This window comes from Cebus imitator, unplaced genomic scaffold, assembly GCF_001604975.1.
Source record: "Cebus imitator isolate Cc_AM_T3 unplaced genomic scaffold, Cebus_imitator-1.0 Scaffold335, whole genome shotgun sequence".
NCBI classification, from domain to species: domain Eukaryota; kingdom Metazoa; phylum Chordata; class Mammalia; order Primates; family Cebidae; genus Cebus; species Cebus imitator.
This window is the reverse complement of record NW_016107650.1, coordinates 420,968-446,939: the sequence shown is the minus strand read 5'-3', so window position 1 is coordinate 446,939 and position 25,972 is coordinate 420,968. Positions and strand designations below refer to the sequence as shown.

Below are 25,972 nucleotides of genomic sequence, written 5' to 3'. Positions count from 1 at the left end.
AACTTCCCTTTCCCCTCTTCTCGGGAAAAGAAAGAGGTATGATCCGTAGAGCTGCTATGGGAGCTAGGAACATAAATATCCACCTGGCCAAAACGTTCCTACAGATCGAAAATTTCCTGCCCAAGACACCTGGTGGGACAATAGCAATGCGGCCCACCGAGAAAACGTGCAGGAAAATATTCTGGTATGGATCTGGAGGATCCTCTTCATTTTGTCGCTAACAATTGGCCAAATATTAAGAAATTACAAAAAATAGAGAACTAGAAAGATAAACCTGTAAAAGACCTTCTAAAAGAGAGAGAGACAAAAAAATCCTAGAGGAGAAAGACTAACAGAGGGAACAGAGGAAGTTAGAGAGAGAGAGAGAGAAAGGAAGAGATAGAAGTAGTAGAGAGAAAGCAACGTGCCCTCTTCTTTTAAAAGCCAGGATAAATTTAAAACCTATAATTGGTAATTGAAGGTCTTCTCCATGATGGACTTCTTAAACCCTATTGTTCCCAATCTTTATACTATTACAATCACCAGTAGTTTGCAGTAATAGGTTTAAAAGATGCCTTCAGGGCTTGTCCGTTGGCAGAGGACAGCCGGGACCTATTTGCCTTTGAGTGAGAAGACCCTTACTCAGGTGGCAAATAGCAATACCAGTGGACAGTCTTACCCCAAGGATTTGCGGCGTCTAAGTCTATAGATAGACTCTAATGCCCTAAAAATAAAGCCCTTACGCAAAAAGCTCACACAAAGCAGGCTAAACCCCCTCATTTGGCAATGACCAGAAGGAAAGGTTTCCTCCTTAAGCAGCCATTTCGTCTTTTTGTCAAAGAAGGGCGTAGACTTAGAAATACTTGCTGAAAGGCATAGAGGCCACTGACAACCGGTAGCCCTCCTATCAAAAATCCTTAACCTAGTAACCTGCGGATGGCCCAAATGCTTTAGGGGACATGCTTATTTTTGAAGCTTGCTAAAAGTTAACAGTGTAGCATGTATCATCCTAACTACTAATCTTGTGGCCTTAGGCAGCCTAGTCCACTGACCTTTATGAAAGAAGTTTGCTTTGGAAAAGAACGATTATCATGTAAAAAGAATCTTGAATGGTAAATTCTTGTCCTGAAAGAAAATAACGGGCTGTTTAAAGAAAGAGATGTTTACAAGTCAGAAAGTTGAAGATTGTCTGTGAAAGTCATGAAAAATGTTATAAAAGGGGATTTATGCAAGAAATGTACACTTTAAAAGTAATTAGGCCTCCTGAATATAAAACTATTGAAGAAACAGTTTATGTACAAGGTGTGTGAGGAAAGTAAAATATACTTTTGGTAAAAGGATTATAAGGAGGTATAGAACGTGGATTTCTACCTTCATGTAAAAAAAGATTATGTTTTGGAGAAATGCCAGATATAGGGGATGGGGAGGAAGGCAGCAAACCACACTGCCATGTGTGTACCTACGCAATCATCTTACAAGTTCTTCACATGTACCCCAAAACCTAAAATGCAATTAAAAAAAAAGATGAAAGCTTTGACATTGCAGAGGCAGACAAAGGGCTCTAAACAGAGCCTGCTCTCCAGTAACTAGAAGAGGTTACCATTCTGTCACAATGCTCTTTCCCATACCTTAACCCCACCAACGCCCACATCTACCTCTCAAATACCTTATTCTTATTGCTCCAGTTTATGGCAACGATAAAACAGTAAAAATAATACAGATTCAAAGATAATAAACTTGAAAACACACACATGCACACACACACACAAGATTATGTTTTGAAGGTTTAAGCAAGTTTTAAAATGTTAATCATAAAGGAAATTCTGTGCGTAAACATATTGGGTAATGTTAAAGGGATATCATCCAGTTTTTCTGTGAACTAGACCTTAAAAGCACAACAGTTTTTTGTTTTTGTTTTTTAAAAAGCACTAAGCTGCTCTTTAACAAAAATTATGCAGAATTAAAAAGAGTATATAAATATCTTACCTTATGGTCAGACATTAAATTTGGATAAATATGTCTACAACATTTTATTAAGTTTAATATTAATAGAACACTAATATAAAGGTGAAACTTACTGGTATAAAATCATACAGGAAGCATTGTCAAATATAAAATGGTGTTTGGCTTTCTTTTGTCTAAAATCTAATAAAAATAGGTGCTACAGAGAATTCAGAAGGAAAATGGCTATTGCCAGACCAGAGAAAAATGTTTTCCAAACTTCTTATGAGTGGAATCTACTTCCAACTGCACCCATTGGGGTCTCAAGCCATGTGTGATGTGGTCCTCAGAGTTTATGGGTACATAGAAATTTATACCCTGGTCAAACAAGTTACAGACAGTTGCTTAGTATGTAAGAAAACTAATAAACGAATTAACCCTCCGGGGAAGGAATCCAGGCTTAAGGCCATTCTGAAGTATCCAGATTAATTACAGAACGATGCCTCCAATTTGTTTTCTAAAGTATTTATTGATTCAGATAATAGGACTCATTTTATCACACATGTCATTGGGGAATTAGCGCAAGTACTGCATGTAACATGGAAATATCGCACTCCCTGGCACACACCTTCATTATGTGCCATTGCTGACCCAGAGTTAGAACCTAAGCAATGCCATCTTAAACCCTGCACCCTGCAAGCACCAAGGAAAATGGTTTTTCCAAAAATAAGTTGTAACTGCTGCCCTGCTTCCTTTGTGATAATTCCTTGCTGCCCTGTTTTCCTTGAAATAACTGCTGACCTTGGCTTCTATGAAAAATAGCTAGCTTGCTCTGCATAACGCTGATTGCAAAAAAAGAACGCTGTGCCCCACCAGGATGTGGGTTTTTGCTTAAAACCCTTACTCCCCCTGAGCTCGGGGCCACGGGTTGGAGAGACACTAGTCCTCCACAGTTGCCGGCAATAAATGACCCTCTGAATTGGCTTACTTTGGTCTCAGTGGTGATTCTGTACTTGCTAGGTTACAACAATTAGGGAAAGTAGGAAGACCTATTACCATGTTAAGAGTCGGAACTGCTCTACAAAAAGACACTCTACTACTGATCTCCCTACATTTGAAACAAAAAATCAGTTTATATGCTTGTTTTATCTTCCACTTTCCCTTCCCTCAGAACTAAAGGTCTTTTAGTGCAGATGCCACCCCCGGAATTTCCAGCACACCAGCATTAGCCTGGGGACCATGTCCTTGTCAAAATGTGGAGAGAAGGAAAAGCTCAAATCAGCCTTAGGAAGGAAGGACCTTACCTGTTGTTCCTAACTACTGAAACCGCAGTCTGGACAGCAGAAAAAGAATGGACTAATCACTACACCCAAGTAAAAAGGCACCGCCCCCACCTCCCCTCCTACCCCTGTCCCCGGAGTCATGGACCATAGTCCAAGGGGAGAACCCTACTATACTAAAGCTAAGAAAAATTTAACACTCTTTAATCTGTTCTATTACTCTTTATTCTTTCCTTGCACTATTGCTGACCATCTAGTTATTAATGTAACCAAGTCAATTTTGCCTCAAGCTATTACATTTGGTGCTTGCATTTTTATACCCTGTGGGGACTTGCCAAGTCAAAGACAGCCCTTCATTTCAGAAAAATACCTCTGTCCTTCCAGGCTCTACTCAGACTGGATATTACTGAATTGGGACCTTTAGTCTGGGAAAATTTTGATGAAGACCCCAGTGTCAACCACGAGTCTTGTCCCCTCGATACAGAGCTTTTATGCCATAGTTGGTCCAACGTCCTGTGGACCACTAAACAGCAAGGATGGACAGCCCCAACTAGTACTTGCAGTTTCTTAAAACCATATATTCATTTTACTAAAGGAGTTACCCCTCCCCATTGTCAGACAGATTACCATCTCTGCTCTCCAGAGTTCTTCCCGTTCGCCAAGTCATTTCTATGGTATAGGAGCAGAATACTCAGGGAAGGATCCCATAGGATACTTTAAAATGTGCTTTATTGCCTCCTCATCTCTTGCACCCCCTTCTCCCTCTCCTAAGTTTTCTGGTAACCGGACCTTCTCTCACCATCTATCCAAGGATAAAACCAAAGTAATTGTAGAGGTTAAAGATTTAAAACAAACTATAGCAATTGAAACAGGGTATCAGGATTAAATGCTTGGCTGGAATGGATTAGATATTCTGTTTGCAAGCTGTTATGCTTGTGTGACAGGCAGGCTAGATAACCAGATTGTCCCCTTTCCACTGAGTGGTCCTCTCACTAACCGGGCACGAGCTGTATGGTACCTCTCTTCCAGAACCCCACAGGCTGGGGCTCTGGGTCATGCAAGACTCTTTCACTACTGTTTCCTGAGGTTAAGAGCCCTGCGGATCAGCCCCTGAGGATCATCTGGCCTCCAGCCCCTAATGTTAACTTCACCTCTTGCCTTTCATGGCAGGGGAAAAAGTTGGCATTCCTTGAAGACTTAACAGGGTGCAGTAAAGCCAAGCCTTTGCAAGAGCTTTCCAATCAATCTGCCCTTGTTAATCCCCAAGCAAATGTGTGGTAGTATTGCAAGGGAGTATTGCTGGGTACTCTGCCAAGTAATTAGAGTAGCACCCGTACTCTACTCCAATTGGCTATCCCTTTCACCCTAGCATTCTGTCAACATGATAAAAAAAAGAAAGAAAAAAAAATCATAGAAAAAAAGAAGTGCCCCACATGGGTCCTTTAACCCCCATGTTTACATAAACACTATTGGAGTTACCGAATAAATTTAAAACCCAAGATCAAATAGCTGCAGGATTTAAATCAATATTTTCATAGATGACAATTAATAAAAATTTAAGTAAAATAAATTACATCTATTACGATCAGCAGCAGTACATTAATTACACCAGGATGCTGTCAAAGGGATAGCAGAACTACTAAGGCAAGATATGTAAAGGAAGTTAGAAGAGAAAAAAACAAAACTAAAAATTCAAGATGGGAGATTGTTAGATATTGTGAACCCCAAGTTTCTCTTCAAGGAATCAGTATGTTAGTGTGCTCAGCTCTTTTATTCTTTAATTATCTATTTTAAAGTTTAACTTCCTTGTAGTTTCAGTAAACAACCTTTTCCACCAGTTCTAATTAGTGGTTCACATCTGTTCCCCCAGTACCGTGCCCTGGTCCTGACTCATCCCCGTCACCTACTTTGGTCACCTGCTTTGACCCCTGCTTATCTGCTCTGACCTGCTTGTAACTGTCCTTCCTGCCAAACTAAGCACCCCGCCACTCCGGCTGGTACCCCTGCTCCCTTTAATAGCCAATTGTAATTAGACTAGACAGTGCAGTCGAACCCTAGCCAACAGGGGAATGACACTGCAGTAGGGGCAACCTCCATCAGGCATAATAAGTACCCCTTCCCCTCCTTGTCCAGGTGTGAGGTCACCATTGTTCCATCTGTAAGCCACACCCTTCTATAGAAGTAAATTGCCTTGCTGAGGAAATTTATATTGGAGTGCTACATCTTTTGTGGCATTGAAAATTCTGCTTACAACAAAGAGCCGAGCCTTTTGACCTATAAAATCTCCTACAGTTTAGATTTGCTAATGATACACTTGGATTTAGTTCAACATATTCTCTGTTCTCTGTACTTCTTCCAAAACAGTAGCTATTTACAAGGCTTAATGAGATTCAGTTTGATTAGCAAGACATTAGTGGTAGTATGTTCTTTCCTCAGAAGGTAACTAACGGCCATTGATATTCAACACCTAGATCTCTTAATTTATTGAGGGTTACAAAATAGGGGTATTCCACATCTATCAATTCTTATTTATGCATTTGCTAAAATTATTGTACAAAGAGACGTTTCTGCTACCATTTATTTACCACCGATAGAGTTTACATAAGAAAAGCACAGTATCATACTTTCAATACACCTTAATGGACTCTGTCGCCATCATTCATTTGAAAATCATTTTAGTCAGGGTCACCTTTAAAGTTTCTCTTGCCTAACCCATTTGTAAATTCTTAGACCTTATATAATTTAACACCTTGATATTATAGCACTTGCCAAAGGTCCCTGCTCCCAACTTTTTTCACTTCAAGACTCCATTTTACAACTGTTCTTCCTACTTCATTGAAGGCCTTTCCCAGTCTTTCTTGCAAACTTCTCTTTCTGTTCCTCACCTTTTAATGTTAAAGAGGCCCAGCATCCCAAATTTATATCTCCAGCCTCAGCATCCCCCCAAGAGTCCCATAGCCATTTCCATCAGGATGTCTAATATTCTCAGGCTTAACATGGTCTCCTCTTCTCCTCCAAACCTGTACCCATTATCATCCCCATCTGAGGAGTCATCCTTAACTCCTCTCTCTCCCATATTCCTGGTTTCAAAAAATTAACTTTAATCTGATCATTTCTCACCTAAGAGATGTGTGTGGTGTTTTTCTTTAGCCCAGTCCTGAATTTCTGCTTCAGCTATAAGGTAGAAAATTAGGCCAATCACATTAATGGCTGCCTTCAAGATGAAGATTTTAAACCAGGCAGATTCTGGATCCTGAGGGATTAAAATTCAAAGTAATTGTAAATTATTGCTCTTGGTTTTTTGTTTTATAACATTTAAAATGTAATATTAAAAATAATATAGACTTATAAGTCTAATGTGGAAAAACACACTTATAAGTAGCTAAAAAAGTCATCATCAATATACATCAATATACAACATCAATATACAACAATATACAACACCATCAATATACAACACCAGAATTACTGCTGGGACCATACTACCCAAAAGAAAGAGAAAAATAGTTTTGATGTCAGTAACATTTGTCATAATCTGTCAAATCTTCCAATTTCAGTATCATGAAACCTAAAAGCACTGGATAATAGAGAAGGAAGACTACATTGGGAATGAGAAATACTGGCCCTGGGGAAAATAATAGAGAGGATAAAGATGACAATTATGGACATACATATGTGCTTACACTGGACCAGCTGCTACTAATCCTTGTGACAACTTCATGGTTTCATGAAGTATAATACTGAGTCAGAGAGGCTTTATGAGACCTTACTGTAATGCTGGCCTCTAGGCTGGTTGGAAGTTCAATACAGAATGCCGCAAAGTGGCAAGCCCAGATAGTCTCCATTTCTAAATGAGTCTTGTCTGGTTATTATGGTATCAAACAATAGGAGGTTGCCTGTAACAGTGATTCTCCAAGCCACATAAGCAGTGGGTATGCCAGTTCTTCCAAAGCAAGACTTGAGTCTTGGCTTTATAACCAAAATTCATTGCCTTATCTTGGAGAGAGGATTGGTAAAAGGTTGGCAGAGTGGCAGGGTGTGGCTAAGTGATTTTCAGGGGAGGCCCCCAGTCCCTGTAGGGAAGGGTGATGTTGAGCCTTAAGTAATATACAAAGGGAGTCACACAGTGAATGGGAGACAGGGAATGTGTGGAAACATAGATGCATGTGTGCTGTTGCTGGAGTGCTAGTCACTTATGTCTACATCATCGCCTTCTGTTCTGGGCAGTGTTCGTATAAAAAGCAGAAACAGTGAGTTTCCATGTGAAGAGCAGTATACAAATAGTGTAAGGAGCTGACAAGAGCTGAGACTAGGGTCATTAGAGACAGAAAAATGAACACAAAATCTTTCATGAAGTTAAAAAAAAAACAGAACAAATGGTATACTTACCTCTTTTATATTAACATGAAGCATGGAGTCAATGAAAATTGGAGTGTACACTGTCGTGATGTTATTTGACCAGAAAAAAGTAAAACTACCAATGGAAATAGCCCAGACTGGAAGTGATTTAAGCATAGCCTTGATAGGCAGAGATTGTCTACTTGAGCTGACCTGGAAAGAAATTCATTAATCATTAGCACATTAGAACAAACTGGAACATGTTTAGTTTGGAGTAGAATCTTGGAGATGCCAATATGGAGAACTGTGTTTTACCTGCTGGACCAGGGAGGATGTGATGTATTCCTTTTCACTGATGCTTATGCATGGGTGGTCCTTGGGGTCATCGTAAAACAGAAAGAGCCAGAGAAGACATAGAGCACAGTCACAAGCACCTATCAAAGAAGAATAAGTAGAATTGGAAGTTTCTGTTTGTAGTGGATCTTTGTCAAGTTGGGATTTTTCAATGTATTAGTCTGAGAAACTACACCTCCTTTATCTTTTATGAAACTTTGCAACAAGGCTTATATTTTTCACAGTTCTCCTTTTATCTACAGGGACCTCTCCCTACTAGATGAGTTTTACAGAAATGGTGGTAAGCCCTATGCCCTTTCCTGATCTCCTATCCTCTGCATCCCTCCACGCATGACAGCTGGGCCTCCCTGCCCTCAGGCCCTCTTCCTTTCAAATTCTTCATGTGTTCCACCATAAGAGTATGGTACAGCTGAGCCTGCACAGGGCTTGACATTGCCCATTTTTTTTTTAACGTTTAAGTTCAGGGATACATGTGCAGGTTTGTTATATAGGTAAACTTGTGTCATGGGGGCTTGCTGTACAGATTATTTCATCACCCAGGTGTTAAGCCTAGTACCCATTAGTTATTTTTCCTGATCTTCTCCCTCCTTCCACCCTCCACCTTCCTATAGGCCCCAGTGTGTATTGTTCCCTTCTATGTGTCCGTATGTTCACATCATTTAGCTCCCACTTATAAATGAGAATATGCGGTATTTAGTTTTGTTATTGTGTTAGTTTGCTGAGGATAATGACCTTCAGCTCCATCCATGTCCCTGCAAAGGACACGATCTCATTCTTATTATGGCTGCATAGTATTCAATGGTATATATGTAGCCAGTCTATCATTGATGGGCATTTAGGTTAATTCCCTGTCTTTGCTATTATCAGCCAGTTTTGACAGCTTAGCCTCAGCCATGTTCCTGAGATACAGCCCAGGCTTCAGGGATTATTGGAGTTCCATAAGAGTTTGACAAATTGTTTCTTTGAGTTTTTTATATTAATAACTTGACCATGAGGAATTCTCTGTTGGGACAGGACGTATATAGTGCTCACCAGTCAGTCTTCCAGAAGACTTGCATTCATTTGACAAATATTGATTAAGTGCTGATTACATACCATGCACCTGTTTTAAGTACTGGGGATATAGCAGTGAATAAAATGGACAAAAATCTCTGCCTTTATGGAGTTGACTTTGTAGTGGATAAAAAAGAAAAAGATTATTCAATCAACTGCCCCAAAATTCACATAATACTGTTTGTCTCTTTTTCAAAATGAGCAAACTGAGGCAAGGAAAGATCAAATTATTTGTGAGACACAAATGTTAGTGAGTGGTAGTCTACCCTTAAGCATGAATTATCTTGTCCAGAGAGAAATTACAGCCCTAGATGGGGAGGCTGGGGTGGAGCTCTGATGAAAGATAAGAGTTAATGGCAGGTAGAAGAGGATAAGTTGGCAGAAGAGACTGAGAAAAAAAAAATGGCCATAAAGATGAAGTCCAATGTAGAGAGGGTAGAGTCAAAGAAACTGAGATGAAAAGGAATGGTCTGGAAAGTTTATAAAGAATCAAAAGAAAATGCTGGAAATAAAAATAGTATAGTAGAAATAAAGAATGCCTTTGATGGACTCATTGGTAGCCTAGACATGACCAAGAAAATCAGTGAGCTTGATAAAATGGCAATAGAAATTTCCAAAACTGGATTGCAAAGACAGAAAAAGAACTAAAAAGACAGAATGGGCTGGGCACAGTGGCTCATGCCTGTAATCCCAGTACTTTGGGAGGCTGAGGTGGGTGGATCACCTGAGGTCAGGAGTTTGTGACCAGCCTGGCCAAAATGGTGAAACTCCATCTCAACTAAAAATACAAAATATTTATCTGGGCATAGTGGCGCACGCCTGTAATCCCAGCTACTCAGGAGGCTGAGGCAGGAGAATCATTTAAACTCAGGGGGTGAAGGTTGTGGTAAGCTGAGATCACACCATTGCACTCTAGCCTGGGTGACAAGAGCAAGACTCTGTTTCAAAAAAAAAAAGCCAAAAATAAGAAAGAAAGGAAGAGGGAAAGAAAGAAAAAGAGAGAAAGAGAGCAAGAAAAGCAAGCAAGAAGAAAGGAAGGAAGGGCAAGAAAAAATTAGAAAAACACTTAAAGCAATAATAATGGAGAATTTCTTAAAGTTAGTAATAAACCTCAAACCACAGATATTGGAAGCCTAAAGAATGCCAAGAAGAATAAATACAGAAAAAGTTACAATCTGACATAGTGAAACCAAATGCCCCCAGTTTTTTAAGAAAAAGGGAATGTTTTAAAAATTTTCTCTTCTTCTCTCTTTTCCCCTTTTCCTCTTGCTTCTCATTTCCAAATTAGCCCTTCAGAAATTTAAATATAACCTTTCACCTCCTCCCCTCACCAGACATTCTCTATAGGGAAAATTCTTCTAACTATGTACTCCAAGACATAGCTCTGGTCCAGAGGTGACAGTCAATTGCGCACCAAATTGCCAGGGAACTTTCATCTCTAGGGTATGGCCTAGGAACTTCCACTCTCCAGGAATGGCTTTGGAACTTTGTTCCACCAGGAGGGCATATTGAAAGCATGCTTTTTTGGTCACTTTTTCAACCTACTTCTGCCCATGAAAAGTGCCACCTCAACTGTGCAGTCAATAACTGCCTGGTAGCAAGGGGACCCATATTCTTTCACTTTTTTTTTTCACCACTTCAGCTCCAAAGGTGAAGTGGCACATTTAAGCAAGTAACTTCGTGTCCCTTCCCCAAGCTAATTTTGGAATAAATCCACTTTCCTTGTACCAGGCCCAACTCTTGTTAATTGCACTCTACAAATAGTAAGCAACAAACATGATTTTCAGTTACAATATAATATTCAACTTCAGTAAATCAAGGACAATTTTGAAAGATGCCAAAGGGAAAAACAATGGCCTGAAGAGTCAAGTTTAAATTTAGAATTCTGAAGACAAATCTCTGGCGACTAGTTTGAAGCTTGACCTGTTCCTACCCAGATCCATCCCCACATCACTAGGTACTTTGAATGGATATGTGTGGAAATCCTTGCTTTCCCCATTGTGCATCACTCATATCTTCTGCAAGTAGTGCCTCCTTCCTCCCTTGGTCACTACCCAATTCAATGAATATTGGGAAGAGCTCTGCTGGTCTTTTCCAGTATAACCAATAACCTTGGTTCTATTTAATCAAGACATTCCAGTTATGATTATTAGAAGGAGAGTCATGGGCTCTACTGAGGCTACTGTCTTGGCACCTGGCCTATGAAGAGAACCTAGCTAGAATGGGCTCTCTACAGTGTGGAATCCAGGACAAGGGCCCTTTTGCCTGGGCCTCAGGTCAGCTCTGACAGAAGCCATAAATGATCTTGGCAACAGCTGTGTTTGATGGCACAAACACTGGTCAGATGTGAGTTAAGGAGAGTGTGAGAGGCTGGGAAATGTAGGCAATGGGTACAGACAGATTATGCAAAATAATTTCAATGGTCAAAGGGAGTTTACTTGAGATGGAGGACAGGGGAAAGGGCATCCTTTTATAGATTTGAGAAGAGTTAAGTAGTTTGAAATAGTCTTTAGGAGACAAATATAGCACGATGGCAGGCCATTTGGAGTGCAAATGTAAGTCTGTGACTCAATTTGCTCTATTTCGTAATTTCTAGCAATTTTCAGCTGCTTAAATATAGTCATTGTCTTATTCTTTAAAACAGTATTTATTCAGATTTGTTTAACTTTTTTGGCAAGAATATTCAAATGGAATTTTAAACAATCTTGGTTTTAGTTTTTCCTTTGCCACTAACTTGGGAAGGTCATTTGACATATGTGGCTATCATGTAATTTCTAGTTATATCATGGAGCCACCCATGATAACTGTAAGTGGCATATATTACTTTACATGATCTTATAGGAATACAACATAAATATTAGATACCATCTAACCGTTGATCAGCAATCCTGGGCAGCATTATTTATTGAAACTGAGCTGAAACATGGAGCTGAAACCTCACACCCCCACCCCCGCAATTTCTACATATTTGGGTTAGTTTTATAATTCAAAACAGGTCTGCATTTTATTTGTGTGACAATCCTACAAGGTATCATCTCTCAAGTTTTCTCTTCTTCAGGCTAGACATTCTCAGTTTTTTCAGCTCCTTTCCTGATAAGGGGCTATGTTTCATCACTATACTGACCATTGTTTGCTACTGAAGACTAACACAGTCATTAACAGCAATGGAATTTTGAGTATGGAAGATGTGTTTTCAGATTATGGCTCTGTCGTCTGCTCACTGTGTGTATTGGATGTCTTCTGTTTGTCCCCCTAGTGTACTCCTCATCCTTCTTCACTTTGCCTTGGCTACAGATGACTGACTTGAATCAACGTCAGTAGGCCCCCATGTCCTCTGCTTCCACCTGGATTTGGCCAACAGAAATTCCAGATAGAGATGAGAGGGAGAGAATTGAGTGTAATCCAGGTGCCTTTTCAAACCCTAGTTATCTCCATCCTACGATTGCCTCAATCTATATGTCCTTTTATAAAAAATCATGAGTTCTTTTAAGGCATCCTGCTCTGTAGGACTCTCCCCTAATGGATTCTGGTAACTACTCCCTTGCTTGATCCCTTTGAATCTGGGGATGCTAGATGCTGCTGGCTCCTGTATTGCTAGCCCAGGTAACTCCACTATCCCTGGGATTCTACCTTATCTCATACCTACCTTTTTAAGTGATCACTTTGTAAATAAATTATTCTGATTTTGCCTTAAGTATATCTTTGGGCGAGTTACCTAAGCCTTTTGAAGTTTCCTCTCATGTCAAATGGCCATAATAGAACCTATCCATATTTTCTTATTCACGAACCTGAAAACTTTTGCATCGAAGAGCCAAAAATGATTTTATCACTTATTTGTAAATCTTATTTCTGTACAGTTTATTTTGTATGTTCTAGTTTGCACAAATTTCATTTTTTGCTGTGGAAATTAATGTCTTTGATTATGGAGTTGTGCTCCACATCATGCTTTGAATGTTAAGTATAAAAGGTAATATCTTTCTGAAATCTGTAAAGTTATTTGTTTTGATCGTCTTTTTCTGGGAGAGTTTCACATCAAAGCATATTCATCTATAGCACCTACATTATAGAATTATAAAAGTTATGTACAAAAATACATGTATAGTTATAAGCATCATAATGCCTTGCTTGTGACAGAAACTTAATGAATATTTTTTTTTTTTTTTTTTTTTTACTCAGCGGGGTTCGTGATTTTTAATGTTAGTTTTATATGATTTTTATACAATTTTATATGAATTTTATTTGATATTGGGTTTTAATATTTAAATTTTTCTTAGATTCTGTGTAATAACCAGAATTTTACAGAAAGAGACTCACCAAAAATATATAAGACCATGGGCCAGCCCAGAGATTCACAAATAACTCCAGTCACAACCAGGACAATAAAGGGTCCCAATAAAAACCCTAATCAGAAAGTACAAAGAACACTTCTAATTAATGCAGGCATCTGAAAGTATAGATAATGTAACCTCACTGTAGCAAAGACCAATTTCCTGTGAAATAAATTTGTGTAGCATAACACTGATCAGAAGAAAATAACAAAATATTTGCTTTTCTCTCTTTTTCTCTATTGTTTGAAATAAGAATGCCTCTTCTCCATTCTATACAATTTTCTCATCTTCAAAGCCAAAATGCTGAAATAGATGATTTCCAAAGCCCTTGACAGTTCAAAACACACGTTTCTTACGGCTCAAGGAAAGAACATAATACAATGAGACAAAAATGGGATTCAAACATTCTAGGCTCTAAGTCTTTACCTGATGCACTCATAGAAGTAAGTCGACCTCATTCCAGGGGAGGAGCCCATTTGACATATATTTCAGATTGGGCTGTTCCAACTATCCCCTGAAAAAAGAAAGTTTTGACATTTAATCTCTAACACTTCCTATGAATTTAAACTCCGTTCAGTTTTAGCATTATTTTAATACCTGGGCTACTGCCTGAACTGTTCGACATGCAATGAGCCAAACTTCTCCAATTCCAGCTGCTGGTGGGATGAGCAGGCTTAACACAGAGCTAAGGCATAATGCAAAGCCAATTATTTTCTTTACAAAATATATTCTAGAGAAGTATCCAATAGGAACTTGGATGATGACGAAACCATAGAAGGTGGAACTCAAGATGATTCCCTGGATATCTGGGCCCCAATTATACACAGGGTTCTAAAAGACAAGCAGGGATACCTTGAGTCACTCTGCATATCATACATTTACTGTGGTATTTAGGGATTTAGGGAAACTGTTCTTCTGGCTCACCTCATGTAAGGTAGCTCCCCTCTTACCTAGTATTCTTTAACCCAGGACCTTCTTTATTCTTTTATCACACCATTTTCTCTACTTATTTACATTTTACTGTTGGAGTAAAGTCCTCACAGCCAAGGACACTATCTGTACCTCCCTTCAGTACCTTCCACAGCATAGACATTTAATGTTTGTTTCTTGAATGTTGCTAAACTACATGTAAACTCCTCCTGCATAGCATACATACATTAAAATAGTTAATTTCCTGTACTTCATAGCACTGCTTACACTACAGTTGTGAATTTCCTCTTGCCTGTTCTCTTTCTCTAAGGCATCCATTAATTTAAGCTCATTCACAAAACCACTTTTCTCCATATACATAGTGCTCCCAGAGAGAAAAGTTATGATAGAGAGAAGATAAAATCATGAAGAGATCTCAGCCTGAGCTGTACAAATAACTACACAGGACAGTTAAAAGGAAAAGGTCATTTCTATTCTTGCACTTGGCTCTGATGTGACGTATTTTTTCCAGGAGTATATTTGTTTGTCCATTCCTAGGTTAGAGGGCCATCTATAGTTGTTTTTTACATTATTAAAGGAACGATAAAAGAAAATTCTAATATTGAATTTATTGTTGAGATTATGAGGGAGCAGGTTGCACATGTTTTTGGACCCACCGAACAGAAAGAAATTTTAATGGTAGTAGGGGAGGATAGGATAAAGTTTATTTGAAAGTGTCTAAGATAGTTGCATTCTCTGAAGTTTCTCTGTCAGTTTCATAATTAGGAGGAACGTATTAAGTAATGAAGGGTTTCCTGAATAAACAGTGAATGTGCTGGTGTTATTTTTGTTTGAATATTAAATATAATAGGTAGGAATCCATATGTTTGTTGTCATCAGTATTATTTTATCCCACCATTCCTCTTTTTTTCTTTCCTTTTCAAGTCCCTGTCACCCTGTAGCTGTGGCCTCTAGAGTGTAATATTTCTCTTGGCTGGAAAATGACTTCCAAGGAGAAATCTTGGAGGAGTGACTCTCCAAGGGTACAAAATAATAACCAGTAAGACATATCCATGTTGTAGCTAGGGTGCCAGGGAATTTCCAGATCTTTTCCATTGAGGGGAAGGGGGCTACCCAGAAGATGAAGGAGATTTTGTTTGTTTTTCTTCTTTTTAATCACAGGCAGCACTTAGGAAGACAGTACCCACCCTTACCCATATCAGGTGGGCCAGGAGGCATTTGTTCCACTCTCCCTGTGCATGTGAACAGATCACTTAAAATTGTGGATAGTTTTTCTTATGGCTTAAAGCTATCACTCTCCGTAGCAGAATGTAGAAAGTAAAAAAAGTTCACCAGAATTGGTTTAAAAACCTTGAGCTCAGAGCGTAAAACCTCAGTTTATATTTTTCTATTCAATGCATTAACTGGTTGCCATTGAAGAAAGTATTCCACATATAAATGTATAAATGACTCTATATAAATCTTAAAAAGAAATATATATACACATTTGTATGGGTCATATAAATGAATAAGAAATATGTAATGCTTCAATGAGGAAAATATATCAAGGGTATCAATAGATAATTTATAAGAGGACAAAATGGAAATGATCAATAAACATAGATCACAGAAATATACAAATGTGTAATCCCATTAGTATGAAAGAATATCTACTTTAAAGTTATGGCAGAATTTCTGTCAGGTTGGTAAACTTTAAAAAGAATAATGACACATTCTCCTTGACTTTGATGGAAGAGGGAAGATTGACTACAGAATATTCCTCATTTATCTTCTTTCTTATCTTCTTTTCTATACTCAGTATTTCTTACTGGGTTTAAATATCTGTGTGTGTCTATTCTTCCTTGTTTTTCTTGTTATTTCGTGTTTTTTTCTAAAATATTCTTTCTGACTTTCATAATACTTTCCTGTCAATTTCCTTTTTTTCATACATCTGTTGTGTGAGCATAGCCTTCTGTGGTCTGGCCATGTCTACCTTGAGTTCTTGCAGGTACTGCACTGTGGTGCTCCTTTCATAGCTGTAATTGCTTTACTAATTTTTAGGTTATTTTGTAATATTAGACTACAATTTGGATCTGCTTTGAGGAATAATTTTCTGGTGTGTCTTTCTATTTAGAATAAGTATGCATTCTATTTCTTCATTTTTAAATGTAGTACCTTATATATAGCAGGAAACTGAATTGTGACAGGAAGTTTCATGGGATGACAAAAGGTTTTGTGGAGTGGCAGGTTGATGCATGTCCTAGAGAAATCTTCCAAATTCCATAGCTCATGATCTTCCTCCTCTTTTAGAGCTATAGTGAAGGCTCTAAAATACAACTCCTATGAGAAACCATTTCTTTAGAATATGAGGTTCTGAGTATTTAAACCAAAGCACTGGAATACCACAAATATTTAAGAATGTAGTTCAAAACACATACATAAAATAGATTTTAACAGATTTTTGATAATCAGTACAATAAACTTTATCCGTATATATATACTTGTGAAGTGTAACCACAATTAAGACCGTGAACATATATTTTATCTCCAAAAGCTCCCCCTTACTTTTTTTGTAATTCTTCCCTCCTGCTCTCCCCCACCACGGATCTCCTGCCTGTTTCTTAACTTAGTTTACATTTTCTAGAAGTTTTATATTGAGGGAGTCCTATGTATGAACTCTTTTTGACTGTCTAGCTTATTTCACTTGACATAATTATCTTAAGTTTTATTTATATTGTTCTTTATGTCAGTAGTTCATTCTGTTATACTGCTAAGGAGTACTCCATTTTATGGATGTGCCATAGCTTGTTCATTCATTCACCTGCTGAAGGACATTTAGGTTATTTCCAGTTGTTTAGCTATCAGAAATAAAGCTAGACAACAATGTTCATAGAACATTTATGTACAAGTCCCTGAATGGACATATGCTTTTATTTCTCTTCAGTAAATAACTAGCAGTGGAATGACTGTATCATATAATAGGTGTATGCTTAATTTTTTATGAAATGAATAAGTGTATTCCAAAGTGGTTGTACCACATTGCATTCTCACTAGCACTGTAGGAGAATTCTCTTTCCACTACATTCCTGCCAACACTTTGTATGTGCAATCATTATAATTTTAGCCTTTTGAATCAGTGTGTAGTAGTTTATCTTTGTAGTTAATGTTTGTCTCCAATGGCAAATGATATAAAGCATCTTTTCATGTGAATATTTTCCCTCTGTGTATCTCCTTTGGTGAAATATCTGTTCATATCTTCTTTCTATTTTTTGTATTGGGTTGTGTTTTTAAATTGAGTTTTGATAGAAGTTTGTTATAAGATATGATTTGCAAATATGTACCCCTGCTGCTGGCTTGTTTTTTTATTAAATTAGCAGTATCTTAAAATCTGATGAAGTCCAGTTTTATGTTTGTTATTTTTTATATATTGAAAAATCAGTTGTTCATATTTGTGTTAGTCTCTCTATTGTATTTCATTGATCTATTTTCTGTCTTTACACTAATTCTACACTGTCTTGATTACTATAACTGTCTCAGAATTAGCAGTAGGTAGTATTAGTTTTCCAACTACTAATTTTCAACGAACATTGAGGCAATTCAGTAGAGAAAGAATAGTTTTCTCAACAAATTATGCTGGAAAAAAATTGTATATCCATATGTAAAAAAAGATTTTTAATGCAAATATACAAAAAGTAATTTAAAATGAATCATAGATTAAACGGTAAAATGAAAAATTATAAAACTTCTAAAACATAGAAGAATTCTTTTGATGTTGGGTTATGCAAAGATTTCTTATATGCAATAACAAAAGCCCACAAAAAAGAGTCAAAAAAAGTTCTTCAGGCAGAAGAAAAGTGATATAGCTAAAAAATGTAAGTTTACAATTAAGAAGTAAGACCATTAGAAAAGAATAAATGAAAGTGGTAAATATTTTGTTTTGAATTAATCTAAAAGATAACTTTTTGTTGAAGGAATGTTTTGAGGGTTTATAACATATAGATACATAAAATGAATAACAGTAGTCACAAGAGATGGGAGAGTGGAATCAGAAATATTCTGTTACATGAAGCCTTCATGATACATGAAATAGTATAGTGTTATCTGGAGGTAGACTTATATTATTAAAAATGTATATTTAAAAACCTATGGAAACTATTAAAACAGTTTTTTAAGTGTAAATAATATATCAAGAGAGGAGATAAAATTCAGTCATATAAAATGCTCAGTTAAACCCAGAGAAGGGAAAATGTGAATGAAAAAAAAAGTTTAACAAAGAATAGATTTAACAAATAGAAAATAGTTACCAAGTGTGTATTTGTCTGTTCCACCTTTGAGTTCTCACAGTGTTTGCCTCCTACATTGTGCTGCTCTGTTGTTACGGATACACGTATTTAGAATCATTTGTTTTTGGAGTAATGCCCTCTTTATCTTTGGTTATTTTCATTGCTATAAATTCTACTTTTTCTAAAATTAATATAGCTACTTCAGTTTCTTTTGATTCATGTTTTCATGGTTGCATAGTTTTTCATCTCTTTACTTCTAACCTATCTGAGTCTTTGTATTTTAACAGGATTTCTTGTAGATAGCGTATTTGAGGATATTTATTTATTATCAATTCTAACAATTTCTGTCTTTTAGCTGGTGTGTTTAGAACATTCACATTTAAAGTGATTATCAGTGTAGTCAGATTAAAATCTACCATCTTTTAACATTCCTTTTGTGGTAAGCTTGCTGGCAATAAATTCCCTCCACATATATATGTCACCTACTGATGGACATTTAGAAATTAAAAGACAATAAAGGCTTTCTCAAGCTATAACTATAGCTTGAAATTTTATAGTCTTTCAATTTTGTCAATAATTTTATTGAATATAGAATTCTAGATTGGCAGGGGTTTTCTTTCTTTCAACACATTAAAGAGTTCACTTTTCTCTCCTTGTTTTTATGGTTTCTGATAAGAAGTCAGCTGTAATTCTACTTGTTCCTCTGTAGGTATTTTCTTCCTCTGGTTTTACTGAAATGTTCTTTTTGTCTTGGTTTTCTGCAATTTAAATATGATATGCCTAGGTGGCTTTTTTTTGATTGTTTATCTTTTTGCTTTTTATCTTACTTGGTGTTCTCTGAGCTTCTTGGATCTGTGGTTTGTTGTCTGTCATTAATTATGAAAAGTTCTCAGCCATTTAAAAAAAATTTCTTGTTTCCTGTTCTCTCTGGCATTCCAGCCATGCACACGTTACACTGTTTGATACTGTCTACAATTTGGGAATGATCTGTTAATTTTTTTTTTTTCATTCCTTTTCTCTTTGCATTTCAGCTTGGGAAATTTCTTTTGACCTATCTTCATGTTCACTAATTATTTCCTCAGTGATGTGAAGTCTACTGATGAGTCTGTCAAAGGCATTCTTTGTTATAGTTTCTTTGATGTCTAGTATTGATTTTTTATTCTTTTTGTTGTTTCCATCTCTTGACTGACATTACCTATCTTGCTTTTATTTTTCTTGCATCTGCATCTTCTGGCAGATAACAACTGATTGTCTTCCCAAGATGAAATTAATGAAACATTTAAATGTCCTGCATGTCCAAAACTTAAATAAAAAATGTAATGTGTCTTCATCTTCCACTTCTGGTTTAAAATGCTTTCCATTTTTTTCTTCTTGTCCAAATTTCTTGATTGTAAAGAAGCCCTAACTCTTGGGTTTTATTCTCCCTCACATAGAAGGATTTACACAACAAGCTCTTCGGAAGTGTTGAACCATCCTTTAATCATGGAATATTTTATTTAGGCCACTACTGGCAAAGTAGATGAAGACTTGAGCTTCTTTTTCAATTATATTGTTATATCCATACAATTCAATCTCTACACAAATTAGTTAAAAAGACAGGCTTGTAAACATTTGACTGTGGGGAAAATTATAGATATACCTTTATATTATCCAGGAGCTTCTTTGTGGAGGTGTTGGGCAAACCATGTGGATCTGTACTGTTCACCATGACTACCATTGTGAGGTTCAGGCATGTACATTGTGCCATTCTTGTGACATTACAACAGTGCAAAAGGAAAGACAATCCATAGCGAAAGGAACAGAAACCTGGAGCTACAAAGTAGAACAGAAAGTCTCAATTGTTGACACAGCTGAGATAAAAACGTACTTTAACTATAGAAGGGCTATTCAGAAATTTGGAGCCCATGATATTAATTTAAAATTTTATTGTACTTAATGGCCTTTGTGAATTACTACATAATAGGAAGATGTGTGACTGATATAGTGATATCATATTCTCCTTAAAATTATAATGCCAACTAGAAATTCCAAGAAAATTAAGCCAGTCTTCCAAGTTCTTTGGTTCATGTCTATTTTTTAAAAAATTTATTTATTATACTTTAAGTTCTGGAGTACATGTGTAGAACATGCGGGTTTCTTCCATAGGTATACACATGCCATGGTGGTTTGCTGTATTCATCACCCTGTCATCTACATTAGATATTTCTCCTACTGCTATCTCTTCCCAAACCCCTTACCCCCTGCTATCCCTCTCCTAGTCCCCGACCCCCTGACAGGCCCTGGTTTGTGATGTTTCCCTCCTTGTGTCCATGTGTTCTGATTGTTCAACACCCACTTATGAGTGAGAACATGCAGTGTCTGATTTTCTGTTCTTGTGTCAGTTTGCTGAGAATGTTGCTTTCCAGCTTTATCCATGTCCCTGCAAAGGACAGGCTCATGTCTACTTTTTAAAAAACGCTTTAAAAATACTCTGTGTTACTCTTGAAAGTAAGTCCCCTTAATAACAATGAAGACATTTTCTGTCAAGAAAACTATTCCTTTTCCACTGTTTAAAGAATACTCTGGTTGAAAGACTCATATATGCTCAATGTGGAGAAAAATGGCACTTTAAAAAAATGTAATTACTTACTGATATAAGCTGATCAGCTGGTGTACAGCTGATTACAAGTTCACTGATGGAAGAAAGTAGGAAGTCCAGAAACAAATACACATATGTGGTTAACTTTTTAAAAATGTACTAATGCAATTCATTGGAGAAAAGTAAAGTATTTTTCAACAAATGACATTTTTTTCCAAGAGAAATATAGGTATATGTCTACAAAACAATATGTACAGAAATGTTTATAGCAGCTTTATTCAAAATAGAAGAATGTTTGAAAAGAGTGGACATACCATGGTATGTTAATACAATGCATATTACTCAGAAATAAAAGAAAGAAACTGCTTATACACAACAATCTGCATAAATCTGGATGCATTTCAACAAAAACATGCTCAGTTAACGAAACTAGAGACCAGACAGTATATACTATAGGAATCTAGTTTTACGAAGTTCAAAAACAGGCAAAGTTAATCTATGTGGCCCCTCCATCTTCAAAATCAGCAATGGGAATCTACTTTATGTTGAATCCCTCTCACACTTTGAATCTACCTACTCTGTCTCTGACATGTACAACCAGATTTAAAGTGCTCATGTGATTAGATCTGTCCTGCGTGCATAATTTCCCTATTTAAGATCAACTGATTTGGGAACATTACTGGGAGAAAGTGTGTATACACCAGGGGCTGGGAGTGTTGGGAGTAAACTTAGAATTCTTCCTACTACAGGACACCATCTGGCCTTTAAAGAGCCTTGTTCCTCTTACATGCAAAACATATTCACCCCATTTCAAGCTTCCCAAATTCTTCATGTTATTACATTATCAGCTCAAGTTCAAAACCTCATCATCTAAATCCAGTTGTGAAAGAGACACCTATGATTAATCCATCCTAGGGCACAATTTCTTTCTGTGGGCTTGTGAAACTAAAGAGGCAAGTTAAATGCCCCTAACACTCTTAGCATGTAATGGTGGAACAGGTGTAGGATAAAGCTATAGACAAGGGGGTGGGGTGGGGAATAACAGAGGAGAAAAGGAGTCATTGATCCATGAAGGTTCTGAAGTTCAAGGCCAGTGTTGGATTTTTCATGAGGTCTGGAGATAATTCTTGTGGCCCTTGGCTCTACCCTCTGGGCTCTGGGCTGTAATTTCTGTGCTCATGGTTCCACCCAAGAATAAAACAGGAGCCAGGAAGCTTGGGAGTCATCTTGGAATTCTGTCTACTGCACATTCATAGTTAACTAATAATTTTTTATTGCAAATAAATATTAACTTCATAAATAAATTTTTTATATCTAATGAGATAATCATACAGTTTTTCTCTTTTAACTTTTGTGGAGTGACATGTATACATTTTCTAACATTAAATTACTCTTTCATTTTGAGGATAAACCTGACTTGGTTGCTTTTTTAATGTTTTTATAAATTCTTAGATTTGTTCTGTTAATATTTTATTTAGGATTTTGTATCTTCATAATTTTCATAGGGCTTTTTTGCTTTATATATTGGAAACTATTTTATTAGATGTATAAGTATTTTATATCATTCTATTGAATTGAATTTCATATCATTTTACAGCATTCATATAGGATTGTTTGAATTAGTAAAATATTGTAAACAAATTAGATGTCTATAAATTAGTGACCATTTAAATAAATTATAATATATCCATCCATACTTCAGCTCTAAAAATGAGGAAAAATCTCTGCCTAAAATTGTGGAATACTCTTTAGATAAACTGTTAAATGAAAAAAAGCATTAGTACCCAATAAATAGTTGGCTAGTTTTCTTGACTAGCCTGAGCCTCCATTATTAAAAGATAAGAATATTAGATAAAATATATTTAAAATAAACCATTTCATTAAAAGCATGGGTGATCTAAGAGGAAAGATGAGGGCCGGGCGTAGTGGCTCAAGCCTGTAATCCCAGCACTTTGGGAGGCCGAGGCGGGTGGATCACGAGGTCAAGAGATCGAGACCATCCTGGTCAACATGGTGAAACCCGTCTCTACTAAAAATACAAAACATTAGCTGGGCATGGTGGCGCGTGCCTGTAATCCCAGCTACTCAGGAGGCTGAGGCAGGAGAATTGCCTGAACCCAGGAGGCGGAGGTTGCAGTGAGCCGAGATCCCGCCATTGCAGTCCAGCCTGGGTAACAAGAGCGAAACTCCGTCTCAAAAAAATAAATAAAAAAATAAAAGGAAAGATGAAATATTCAGGCCAAGGGCTTAGTGAAGGTGGGAGCCTCAAAACATAAGTTGAGCATTAAAGTCAGATTTTTCACTGTGCAGTTTTGATCTTGGGATTTTTTTGCCTTCCACAATATGGAGACCACAGGAATGAAATACCCAGGCCCTAGAATGGAATAGTATGTAGTAGGAGACCCTCTTCTAAAATGCTTAGATGCTAAAGACTCACAAGATCAATGAAGGATGAACACATTGCTCCCGAACATTGTTAGTGGACTGCCAAGAAATTTTGTGCCATATGATCTTAAGAGCTGGATAGAAGGGGGCAAAAGAATACCCCTGAGAAATTTAATCATCAGCCAGTGCTTTCTTTGATTTGCAGCCTAAACTCATAATCTTAGGGAGGTGAATGGATCTAGAAAGCTATCAGAAACCTTGTACAAAAACACCCCTGCAGGAGAGAAGAAAGCCTCTATGTGGTAACAGTGAAGTCATTGTCACCATGTCAGAGAGGGGCTCATTGTCTTAGTCATTTAGGGGTGCCCTTTTGAGTTTTACTCATTTCTCTCCTTCACATTTCTCCAGGAAGTACATAAATTATGTCTAAATAAGTTTTGAGTCAAAAAGAAGACCATAAGGGGAATTCTAAAGAGTTTGGGAGTGAGTAACAGTAAGAATACTGCATATCAAACTCAGGGACATGGTAAAATGTGCATCTGTAAATATATTTATCAAAAAGAGGAGAAAGAATTTAAAAACTTGGAAACTGAACAAAGGAACAAACCCAAAGGATCTAAAAGGAATTAAATGCATAAGGGCAGAAATATAGAAAAAAAAATACATATATATATATATAAACTTTGAATGCAGATGAAATGGACAACTTAAGCAAAATAAATATCAAAATTGATATAAGAAGAAATATATAATTTAATATACAGTAACTTTTACATAAGTTCAAAAAGTATACAATCTATTGCTTATCTCGTTTTTTGGGATTTTGTCCCCTATGACATGGACACAACGCTAAGCCAATAGCAGTAATTCTTTATTGTTGATACCCTACCCTACCTAAAATAAACAGTTTATCTCAAAAAATATTCAGTACACATTTATCTGTTGATGTCCAAGAATGCAGGGACTCAAGAATATTCATCCTGTCTTACTTCCTCTTACAGATCTATCTCTTCTTCTCTTGGAGATGGAACCAAAATAGCCCAGTTATTTTCTGATATTTTCTACCAAATGATAAACTGACAAGTATCCAAAAATGAAAATAAAGTGTGAGCAACCATAGTATGTAGAAACTTTTTACTTGGGATTTTCTGATTGAAAACCATAGTAGGACTGGTTTCTTCTCCCTTCTTTTCTGAATATTTTTGAGACCTCATATGTATTTCACAGAAATATTCTTCCATGTATAATCTGTGATGTAATATTTAAGAAAGAGAAAGCCTATACAGTGGAACAGAATAAAGTGCTACCTTTTTTGGGAGGCAACTGGTTATCCATTTGCATACAGGGCTGAAGTTGCTTCTCTTCTTGCTGAGGGGTTTGGCCTCCATTTACTATTGAGTGCAAAACACAGTAATGTCAGCATGATGTAGACGCTACCCAGTACTCCTCTCTGGTTTAAAACTGCTTCAGAGAGAAACTTGTTCCATCACAGCAGTGCTCATTCACCTACATTATGTGCTCCCCTTGATGTTTATTTCACTTTTGTGATCATTTTGGTTGATTAAAAATATATGGAAGACCTGAAAACTACAGAAAACAAACAAATAACCCTGCCAATCCAGAATTCTAAATCCAATGATAATATTTCTCCAGAGTGAGAAATGAAAAGAATCCATTGCCAGTAGACCTCCTCTATAAGGAACATTAAAAGAAGCCCTTCAGGCAGGAGGAGATTGTTATAGGTCAGAAACTTGGCAGTACAAAAAGAAAGGAAGAATGTCAGAGAAGGAGCAAGCAAAGGTGAAATAAATTCTTTTTTCCTCCTGTATCTCAATAGAGCTAAAAGATACTATCTGCTTATTAATACCACCAACTCAAGCAGATGCTAATTGTTCTTTATACTTCCACATGTCCCTGTCCATATCTTCAGTTTCCATGGATAGAGCAGTCACTTATGGCAGGAAGCTCAGCGGATAAATCAGAATGGAGCAGTCTCCTATCAGGCAAACCTTTATAGTCAGAATTCAGCACCAATCTGTGCTGGTCAGTCTAGACCTCAGGATTTTATCATATCAGATTATATGATACCTAGTGCTCCAAAGATACGTAAGTCCTGAGATTGGGTTTGCAAAATATTTTTGAATGAGCAATTTGTCAACCATCATTATCACACATTGGAACCTCTTCTGGGGCCACTCTTTATTTCATAACACATATACATAAACACCACACACACAAACCACCCATACATATGCACCACATACATACATACAACATAAACACATGGTATAAACTCCCCTTATGTTCTCCACACATATACTGCACCCATACATGCAAACCAAACATATAAACATGTTATAATACTACATCCTCAAAACGGAAGGACAAGCTACAAGCACCACACACATAACCACACACACACACAAACGATGGGCACATACCCACCAGGCACACACAGTGTGCCACACACATTACAGACAGAGCACACCACAGCTATACAAGCATCACACATTGTACAAAACATACGACTCTTTCATTGTGTCC

General features: G+C 37.0%; 1 protein-coding gene across 1 annotated transcript; it reads right to left on the bottom strand.

Annotated features, from left to right (window-relative positions):
- Positions 1-6,309: 6,309 nt before the first annotated feature.
- Positions 6,310-24,769, bottom strand: SLC17A1 (solute carrier family 17 member 1). Its single transcript, XM_037730159.1, is given in 8 exon segments — positions 6,310-6,462; positions 7,590-7,751; positions 7,854-7,972; positions 13,260-13,346; positions 13,700-13,787; positions 13,871-14,104; positions 20,105-20,277; positions 24,736-24,769. Coding segments are annotated over 8 exon segments (1,050 nt in total).
- Positions 24,770-25,972: the final 1,203 nt, after the last annotated feature.